Genomic DNA, 11,296 nt, shown 5'->3' on the forward strand with positions numbered 1-11,296 from the left:
TTTGTTAAAAAGTAGCTTTGTAATCACAACTACTTGAAGTGCTGGGCAGATCACAGGAGAGACAAGACAGTGCCTTAATATACTGCACAACATGCTTTGTCTTTTCAATGTTGCATTTTCTTTTGTAATATGAGGTTGTCATACACACACTCTGAGGCTTGTTAAGCATCCACATTAATTGAAATGCTGCTTTTATTATGTGATTGTCAGGGGTGACGGCAGCTGTCTGACTGTTTGTGTATTCACAGTTCTGTGTTTACAAGACTCTGGTAGCGAGATTTCCCCAGGGACTCTGTGTGTATGTGTGTGTTAGTGTGTGTGTGTGTGTGTGTGTGTGTGTGTGTGTAAACTGTGTGTTGCTCTATCCTATTATTTGTGTGTGTTTTAACTGGGAAATGTTACAGGCAATGACATCCTACTTCTCTTGCTCGTTAATTCTTCCCTATGTTGACAAGATGCTTGTGTCGTGTCTCATACACAGAAACACACGCACAAACTCTCACGCACACACACAGTATGATACCCACCCACAGATGCTCTGATAGATTAACATGCAGGCACTAAATATAAAAGGCCCCTAAAGACGTGTGTCACTTTACTAGAATTTACAGTGGAAAAAATGAAAAGAAGCGGAGAAATAAAGACAGAGAGAGATAACAAAGGGAAACGTAAAGGGAGAAAGCTACCCTTCAGTTTCTTCAGTCTTTGGCAAGTCACCAAAGTCCAAGATGATGCTTTTAAAGATTGAGACAGATGAAGAGGTTCACCTTAAATAACGAATGATAAAAGCTGATTTTAATAGACTTTGTAATGTTGTTAAGCAAATATCCTGCAAGCTGTTTTTCATTGTCAATGAGGGTCCGTCCACATGCAATGACCGCAGTTCCTCTTTTCTAATACAGTGTTCCTGTTTTAAGTACATGCAATTTTTTTTCCCCCTTTGTTCCAGTACAAGCATTTGCATTGATTGGTTTTGCTTTGGATAGTTTTGCCTCAGAACGACTGTATCTATCTTCAGTTGCTCAATGTGGCATGTGTATAAAGATGGTGCTCAACGTGGCACAATTGTAGCTGTAACTGCCTTTGCAATTAGGATTTACTGTCAGAATTTGTGGTGGACAAACTGTTACATATTATGTAATGTGGCAAAGTCTTAAAATTAATGATGAAATGTGCTAAACACATTCTTGTCTATTGGCAACAAGCAAAACAAACTACTACATCAAAAAGGAACCATTGGCCTGCGTTAACACTTCTAACAAGCTCAATAAAAAAAAAAATTAAAAACTTGTTGCATTATATCACAGTGGAAAGTACAATATAAGGCCACATTTATAATCAAAGTAACATGTAAGTGTGCATCAGTGTGAGACAAAGTTTTTCCCAGCTGGAAGTATGTGGACACAATGGGATGATTTTGCACATACCACAATATACAAATAAATAATACAATAAAATACATTACAGTACTAATAGATTTTTAGTGTATTGTTGCAAAGCATACTAACTACTCTACAACCTATCTACATAATACAGACCTAGCAAGAAAAGTAATTACTACAAACACTTCAAAAGTTAATAAACACAGTAGGAGTAGATATGGCTGAAATGGCTAGTTTCTGAAGCAGATTTTTTTCTTACTGAACTTAACTGAAGAAGCAACTCAATAGCCAGAGCCCATTCTTTGAACATTGTCTGGAGTTGTAGCTTTATCTTTGTCTATATACAGAGAACTTAGAGAAGGAGGTAATTGCTCCTGTTGTACAACCTGCAGAGTCATGCACCCACAAGCTTCTAGCTTATACACAGCAGTGCTAACCACAGAAACAGTGTTTTTATAAAACTGATTCTAATAGTTGTTATCAATAGTACTACAAAACGTAGTAATAAAACACATATAAGGAGACTTTTATTATTTGGATGTTGAAAGAGCAAGTCAAATGAATTCAGATGATCGTTAAACTAATCGTGTTATAAAGAAACCTTCCAAAGTCTGCTCAGATGGTGAGATTTGTTTCCTCTTGCTGGTCTCCTCTATGGTGATGTGAGGCCATGCAACAGGTGGAACTGCTTCACAGTCGGGTAGCTGTCCAGGTGCAGTTTGTTAACCAAAATGGTACTTTCTGTTCTGGTTAGCCTTGCTGCTAGTGCATCAGACCTGTAACCATGTATTCATGGAAAGATGCAAAACAAAGAATGTTCTGAAGAAAGAATATGGTGCATTTTATCCTTGGCCTGAGGCCAAACATGAGAGTAAATACCTGTGTCATTGGTAAAACATTATATTAAACAGAGAAGTCTCCATTGTGTTTTCTTTAGTCAAGCTGCTGGAGTAAAACTAAATGAAAGGCTGCTGCACCATGTTTAGACTTCATACCAGCTTGTACAACAGTAGCAGCTCCTGCTCTATGTTCACTCCTTGTACATAGACAGTACAATGCTACATGCTAATGTCATACATACTCCCCTTTCAGTTGGTCTTCTGCCCACCCCCCTTTACACAATTGATCGACACAGCATTAATCCTGTTTATGAATTTTCATAGAGCAGAGATCCAAAACCAGAAACCAAGGTCAGTTTTGCTAGTGTGCAGCAGCACCTGAGAGCAAGGAGGACGGTTTGAGGTGGAGCTCAGGAAATCTGAGATCACACAGAGTTTTAAATAGGAGAAGTGCAAATCCAAGCACAGGCAGAGACACTGAGTGCAAGGGAAGGGTTTTGAGAGAAAGCACTGCAAAATCTCAACATAAAATTATTATAATGTGCTCTCCAATGGAAAAAAAATTGTTCTCAATCTAAGAGAGAAGAAACGCTCCATACCCTTCCTCCTTACCCTTTTTGTATTTTCTGATTTTGGACCCGTTGCAGGACAAAAACATCGTATCCACACCCATTCGCTACTGTAAATTCTCAGACTGACCTGTTTTGTTCAAACATAGAATTAATCGGACATTACAGAGATTTTGCACCAGGAAGCTGGTGTTCTTACATACAGCTCCACCGGGTAACGCAAAGACAGTTCATGCTGTCCATATGTGTAAAAGAAAAGTCAGTGACTCAAGCTCATTTTACTGTCAAACATGCTTCTTCAGACTTTTTTTGCACACGTTATTGTTAATTATTGTTGTCTCTAGACCTGAATTTGGGCCGTGTATCCAATTATTTAGATGCCATTAGCAATCACACACACAAAAGTATTATAAGCTGTTTAGTTTTTCCAGTGTGGTCCTTGATATAGCTGCTGTTGTTGTCACTGCAGGCAGAACATGACAGGAGTCCACTGACAGTTCCACAAAGGCCGACAAACAGCACATCCTCTCTTACTGCGTCAGTGTAACTAGACATTTGTCAGGGCAATCACTCATCCAGAGCTTGTGTGTGTGCGTGGATGCAACACGCACAAACACACACACATGCATGTGTATTCTGCATAATCAGGCTCTTTAACATGACAACAAACAAACAAAGCAGTACTGTTTTGGGGGAGTATAAAACCGGTGACTAGACTCTATAATGCAGCTATTGTTTTAAACAGCTTGTGAATGTGTCAGACATGAAAACCAATCTGTCTCATGCAAATTTACTCACAGCGTTGCTTCACATTGTCATTTTCATATTGATTCCATTTGTGCATGCTTGTATTTCCTCGGAAGCGGCAGGGCTTACCTCGGCCAGATGTTATTTAGCATTTTCATTGGCACAAATGTATGTGTGTTTTCTCCTCCTTACTGCTTCCATCTTTGGTTTGGTTTGCCCTGCTGCCTAATATGTGTATTTAGCCTTGTTTAGTAACCCACTTAATGTGACAATTTGACCCTTTTGCCTCTCTCTCCTCCCTGTGTGTGTGTGTTCACCCATTTAACCCCCCACCACTCTCATTTCTCTTTCTCTCTTGTTTACAGGGAATTTAAAGAATGTGGTTTAGGAGCCGGCAGCCTCAGCCTTAGCCTTCTCCACGCACACTCACACACACACCATGTTTCCAAACCAGGTCGATGCTCGGCGGCTTTAATGAAGACAATATGAAGCGGACCCCTTCAGCCCCGAGGCACGGAGCAAATGAGGGAGGGATGAAGGCAGGAAAAGGAGAGCGAGAGAGGGTTTTGGAAAACATTAGCTGAGTGTTTCCAGGGGAAAACAGTTTAATAAGGGGGAGGGGGTGATGTGGTCGCTGTACAATGTTCACTGTTTTGTTTTGTTTTTTAACAGTCTGTGTTTGTGTGAATGAGAGATTTTATGACATGTTCAGTGGTTATGTAAAACTGAATTATATCAAGATTTTACAGCCAGTGCACCCCAAGTTTTTGGTATCATTGTGTGTGTCCCATCACTCAGACATTTTACACTAAATGGAAAAACAGATTGTTTAAGTGCTCAGTTACACAATCACCCCTGAGCTGCTGGGATTTCAGTCCCTTGACAACTAATAAGCACTAAAACAGACAAAAAGTGAAGCAGCCACATTCACCAATTGCCTTGTCATCTTTGTAAAAACCCTGGGTTTCTCACCAGGTGTGGAAAAGTTCTGAGAAGTAGCTAAAATGACCAGATAAACTTGGAAGGTTTACAAACAGACAGGTTGGAAAAATGTAAAAAACAACCAGTTACGGGCTTTAGAAGCTGGTTTGCTTGGCCACATTGTTTGAACCCAAGGGCAAAACCCACAAATTAAACATCTGGACAGAGTTTGGAATTTTAAATGGAAAAAAACAGCAGGAGAAGATAAAAAGGGTTTTTAATAGACAAGCAATAACAAAGATTACAGTACATTACAGCAGCATTCTCATTGGGGGAGATGCGTGTTTGTTGAAGGCAGGTAGTGGCTGAAAGCCACGGTTGTCTCAAAAGGACTAGAAATGATAATAATTGGAGCTCACCCAAAGTTTTCTTCAGCTATATCTTAATATGATCTGTCGGCTAAATTATTCGTTGGTGCTGACTGAAATGTGCACACAGTAAATATATGACTTTGTTTACTTAAATACTTTTTTCAGATAATAGTTGATTTGGATCATGTGTTTTGTTTAATTTCTAAGAGACCTTTTTCTGTCATAACTTGGTGACTTGTTTATGTATAAAGAATTTTACATAATACAGATGTTACTGGAGTTTTGGGAATATACTGTAGAAGAAAATGGACCGCTAAAATTGAACATTTAAAGCATACTGTATTAATAATTCCTCAATCAAACATGATCTCAAATCTACCTGCTTTTAAAAGTCCAATAGCAAAGATTGCCAGCGTACTCGCTATGTAGTTTAAGGTCCTCACTCAGCACTAAAAATAGAGGCACATTGCCCTTTGATAACATCAATGTCTGTAGATGTTTGGGAAACATCAAAATCTGGTTTAATGCCTCCAGCTGTAATGCGTGAGTCACATTACTGAACGCTGATTCTCCAGATCCTCCCAGTGAAGCTGAGGTGCATGTGGGATTTTCACATTGGAGGGCCAGGCGTTGCATGAAATACCATGAAGAAATCAGTCAAATGTTTGAAAGATGAATTGGATCATTTCCAAGTGTTTGGAAACAGTTCATTTTTGACCTTCTAATCACCTTCTAATGACTTTCTAAAATAAATTGGCCACAGACATTGTGTTGTGGTTTTCTCCTGTTTTTGACTCCCATCAGCTGTAAAATGTGGTCAGAAGATCTAAAAATGCTAATAGCTGTGGAAAGAATTTTACCAAATTTTATATTTGTAACTATTGATTCATCCATTACAAGTTATTTTTTAGGATTCAAGTGACAATATTTTTAAAAGTAGAAAAACTAAATAAAAAGACATTATCTTGCATCACTGATGAGCTTCTAACTGAAAAGTAACCAATTTCTAAGCCAAGTAACCAAGAAAACCCAAGAGTTTTTAAAGCTGACAACCACCACAATGTTTATTCTCAATATACAGTATGTGGGGGCAATACTTTTCACTAAACCGTAAACTTGTCATTCGACCAAATCTTCAAATCCACCGCAGGCAAACTCAAAACCTTGCGTAGAAATATTTTAGCATGATGTTCATCTATCATATACTTTTGACAGTTGAAAATAATGTAAACCATTCTTTATTTTTATGTTGCATTTGTTGTCACAGAATGAGCTTTTTGATGTGTTTTGATGTACATACCACAGGCGTTTGTTGAAATAAAAGACAGGAGAGCATGTTGTTGTCATGTGTCTCTGCAGCGTTTTAAGAAGTGATTTATGCAGTGTGGGCTGGTTAATAGAGGCTTTAATGGAGAGCGTTTGAAAGAGGAACCACAAATGTCGAGCAGTTTCCTTCAGAAGTGATGTTCCTTAAATTAATGGCCTGGAAATTCGCACCAAATGTAGGAGTCACCAGTCAGAGCTGGCATATGCTGCACAGAAGGGAACTGTGTGTGTGTGTGTGTGTGTGTGTGTGAGGATTCCCTGTGATCTTTATGAACGCTGCTGTGGTCACCTCAGCGGTTTGAGCCCAATGTAGCCGAAGCAAATGAAACTCATTACACTGTTTATGAGTTTGAAAAAAGGGGAGACGATTGAAATTCTATCTCATAAACTTGGGAGGGGGGTGAGGGAGTTTACACGGTACCGGGCAGGGGCCATAAACATGAGATGTGAGAGACTTGTGTGTGTTTATGTAGTTTTCTTTGCTTTGCAAAGTCATATTAGAAAAACTTGGGGGGCCTCCGGAGGAATCGGGGCACCACTGGAATTCATGGATTTTATTTTCATGGAAAGCCAAGATCAAGTTCTCTCTTGACCTGAATGGTCCTATATTTAGAGAAAACTGAATCTTTTTGTTGTTTATGGTTACACATGTCACCAAGCAAAACTGAAAATGACTAATGCCAAAAAACGGTTTACAACAATGGAACTTTTGGGTTCATGTCTGCAATTTTATCTTGTTGTACTATTTATTTATCCTAATACCAAAGGCGGTAGAGTTATGTAACCATTTTACACCACTATTGCTAGTCAAGGATATATCTGATAAGAAGTTACAAATGGCATTTCGAGTGTATTCAACCTCAAGTCTCGTATTGTGCATTGATTCAAAGCCAAAGAGCCAATCAGAGTGGTCTCTCTCACCAACAGGACCAGCACTATTCAACATGCTGAATTGTCTGAAAAGCCACCCAGCAGCATCCAATTAGTGCCTTAAAAATGACCTCTTGTTGTTAGGTTTTGCTCTTTGATAGACATTAAGAGGTCAAGTATTTTCTGTGTAGCCTCCAACAGTCACGTACTGACACTGTATGCAATGCATGCTCGTGTCAGTACTGGGGACATGGGCACGTTCTGCACATGTGCATTATAAAACATGATGGCAGCTCTGGACAGTAGCCACAGCCACTTGATAAAATAGTTTTCTAGTTTTTGTTGCCATGGCGAATCTTTCAGACAGAGGAGCCTCGCTAATCAAACATTCAGTAGTTTTAGCTTACTGTAAAAAAAAAAACACCTCTGGCCACTGTCAATCACCACTGTCTGACATTTGCTCAAATTTCACCTGTCAAGTTTGCTACAACAGGAGGAAAGAGACCTTGTTTACAATCCAGTGTCCAATAAAGCTGGGACACTGTGTACTGTACTGTAATGAAAAACAGAATGTTGTTATCACAAGTCCGACCTATAACTGATTGGAAATACTACACGTAAGACAAGATATCAAATATTGAAACAGAGATTCGAGAGAGGTATTTATATGCTCATTTTGAAATTGATCCCAGCAACATGTCTTGAATTTACAGTTCTCGGAAAAGCTAATGATAAACAATACAAACTGGAATTTCTGGGCAGAAACAGGCTGTCTTGCATGCAAAAGATATTTTTATGTGTTTGCCGAATCTAATCATTTGTTTAATTAACATAGGCCAAATGCAATTACACAAATTCATCCCAAAGGCAGCTCAGTGCAGCTAAGATGTAAGTTTTAAAATCAGATGACAGTATCAGAAGCTTTTCTGGGAACCACTGGTCCAAGTCCAGCGTGGCCCTGCTGGAGCATGGAATTCAGATCACCATGGGACATGATTATGGAGTTTTTCTTCCCCGTATAAACCAGCTGTGTGATGTAACATATTTTGTAAAGGAAAACTTGTCCCTGTTCCACATTAGTGTGAGGACAAAGCAGAACTCATCTGTAATTTGTCTTTGGCACATGGGTTCTTCCTCCAGACGCACGCAGATTAATTTTTTCCAATACGAAAGTGGAAGACAGTGTTGGAGTCTATGGAGGAAGTTTTTGGACTTAGTTTAGCCTAATCAGAAGGTGATGACTTGTAAAGTCAGCTTGTACACTGACTTCAGTTAATATGTTATCCTGGGTTGCTCCACAGATTTTTTAAATTAAGACTAATCAGGTCATCACTGCAACACGTTGATAAGAATGTGTTTGCTGTGACAGGTATCATATCTTTAGTTAAGCAAATGACTTCATTGTCATCTACGATTCTTATTTGCTACATTTCCTTTTGTTCTGGTTTGTTCCTGCTTGATGGAAAAAAACATTCCCAATGACTTATGCAAATCTTTACCGGGCCTTTCCACAGCCCAGACAGTGCTTTGAATAAAGTATCATTCGACCCTCTCTGTTGATTATTTTTAGATAAGCTGAAAGGCTCGTCCTTCTTTTTCCTCCGGTTTTTAGGTGGTTTGTGGTGGTTAAATCGCCTCCAGGTTACAAGGCACATTTGCTAAAATCTCATAGAGCCTCGAGTTCTGGGAGGTTTCCAAAACAATATAAAAAAAGGAACTTGTTTCCAGACGTTTATATCTGAAATATTTGAAAGCCCATGCAATTTCGACCGCTTTTCCAACCAAATCCCCCAACCTTGGAACAAAAGTCCAGTTTGTATGTTGGCAGTTTGACCAACAAGCTATAATCATTTGTCTGCAGAGATGGAAATCACAACGGTTTGTTAGATTTGCATAACGTCTCCCCAGGGGAACAAAGCAGCGGGGGCCTCCATCTATACCTCCTCCTCTGCATCAACATGTGAAGTGTCTGCGGTCAATGGCGGAAGGGATTTACGCGCACAATAAAGACAGATGCCGCCTTTTATCTGCCTAACGGAAGAGAGGCTGAACGCGTGGCACTTGACCATGCTGGCGTGTAATGATGGCCCCCTTCCACAGACTGTTGAGATGAATGGTGATGAATGGTAAATGTGGAATAGACTTGTTCTTTTTAGGCAGGAGGTGGGGGAGGGACAGAGGAGGGTTTTTTTCCTTTGGCTTGGTGGTTGGTGGAGGTTCCCCAAAAACACTTTCAGTGACTTTTTTTTCCCCAAGCCGTCTTTGTTTGTCCCTAATGAATGAAACAGGCCAATCTGACCATGAGGAGAAGATAATCTGGTTTTCAGTGGTTTTCTGGTGTTGGGTTTAAGCTACTCCAGGTGATGGAGCACACTCTTTAAAACATTTAAATAGTCCTACAGGCTTATCGCCCCTAATCCTGTCACCAAAGTAGATTTAAAATCAGCTTCTGCCCCCATCAATTCCTAACATGTAAGATATTACATTATTAAAACTATTAACTTTTGATTTCAAAGAATTCATTGATTTGTTGCTGCAGGAAAAGATTGAGATCAATACAATGATTTGTGTGAATTTAGTGTTGTCATCTCCTTCCACGCTTCATTTATTTGTACAACACTGACTGTTTTTATTGCATTTACTGGGGGAAATGGGGCATGCCCTATGATTCCTTAGTCGATTGTGAACATAAACAAATCCACGGTGTAAAAGTGAAAACACTGTTTGTAGAATGCATAAAACATACAATATCAGAAAATCATAAGAACAAATTCAAATTTCTAATTAAACTTACTTTCAGTTGAATGTCTTCTCTATTTTGTGTTTTGAAAAACTATAATTTATTTGAGTACAGACTAAAAATAGACTAGTAAGTGAACTGAAGAGGTACCATTGCATTCCCAGAGGCTGTAGAATTCAAGAAGGCGTCAGTGATATTGATGGTGAAGGATCTACTGTCTTTTTGTATGAATTTGCTAATCAGCTTTTTCACAGATGTCACTCTATATTTAAAAGCTTGTAAATCAGCTGCTAATGAGATACGACTTCACTCAAGCAGCGGTTCAGTTACAAAAACCATGAAACGTCACGAACGTTAACCCCTATGCTCTGATCACCAGCCAACCTCAAATGATAAATCACTGAGCAGATATTTATCAGTGTCTGTAATGACATGAAGACATATCTCCACAAGGGAAAGCGTGTAGTTATGCAAATCGTTCATACACGTGTGGTCTCTTTCACTCTCTCTTTCTCTCTCTGGGTGAGTGACCCAGACAAAGAGAGAGTGGTCTGAAATGGTCCATTTGATTCCTCATAGTGTTTGCTTCAGAATGAGCAACATCTGCCCTGCAGAGTGGCAGCCACGAAACTCTGGAGGACGGATTCGTCCAAATATGGAGGAAAGTTCGTTGCAGCTATTTAGATATCTCATGATAAAATCAATGTTGACACAATCTTATTTGGTTGTTTCTATTTCGGGGTCTTGGTGTTGTGCACGCTTGTTCACTGGCACTCTGTCGTTATTTACAGGGTCATTTGAATGAAACTGAGCCAGTGGCCAATAGACAAGCTCAGTGTTTGTGGTGTTTATAAATGCTCAGAGTCAAAAATGGCGTCCTCTCAGTATCCTTGCAGGGCAGCCACAGTATGCATGCAAACAGTTATTAAATCAGATGTTAACAATGGCGCAACACTGCCTCTGCCATGTTGAGTTGCTGTGTGCCTCTTGTTGCCAAAACCTAAATAAAGCTAAAATCCGTGTGGCCTTTGATGCATATAATAACACCTATACCTGTATTTTTCTGTTGCAGTTATAGTGATTCCAGTGTTAGCTTAAACAGCCTTGTGACATATGACATGGTGCTGCACACTGCAGCTGGGCATATCTCTCTCTTCAGTAGAAGAGAGAGATAAGCTTCATCACCTATTCACTGTGGACAGGCGTGTTGGTGAAGCCGCCCATCACACAGAACAACACTATCAGCCGGGCCGAGATTTTCCTCATTAAATGTATTTTAATGAGGCTCACCCTTTGAACCAATCAGAGAAGACCAAACCCTCTCATTCACATGGGCGCCCTGATAAGTTAAAGACACCACTGGCTTTGACACAGCGGCAGGACTTGACACCCTGGGCGGATTAATTTTGAGCCGACATTAAAAACAAAAGTAACAGAAACTATTACTTTAAAAACTTAAAGTAACAGAAGTACTCAAGTGCTCAACATCGGTTAGAATCTCTCCACCTCACCCACCCATCACTTTGGCCCC

At 39.6% G+C, this 11,296-nt stretch overlaps 1 protein-coding gene across 2 annotated transcripts in view; it reads left to right on the forward strand.

Annotated features, from left to right (window-relative positions):
- hdac8 (histone deacetylase 8) overlaps positions 1–6,164 on the forward strand; it is a 28,390-nt gene extending 22,226 nt beyond the window's left edge. For both annotated transcript variants that reach the window (XR_010915649.1, XM_067522705.1), the window contains one exon: positions 3,903–6,164. Coding sequence is in view for 1 of the 2 variants with exons in the window: in XM_067522705.1 (XP_067378806.1) it covers positions 3,903–3,925 (23 nt within the window). In the remaining variant the exon portion in view is untranslated. The remainder of the gene's footprint in view (positions 1–3,902) is intronic.
- The last annotated feature ends 5,132 nt before the right edge of the window (positions 6,165–11,296 follow it).

The sequence above is a fragment of the Channa argus genome, chromosome 12, assembly GCF_033026475.1.
Source record: "Channa argus isolate prfri chromosome 12, Channa argus male v1.0, whole genome shotgun sequence".
NCBI lineage: Eukaryota > Metazoa > Chordata > Actinopteri > Anabantiformes > Channidae > Channa > Channa argus.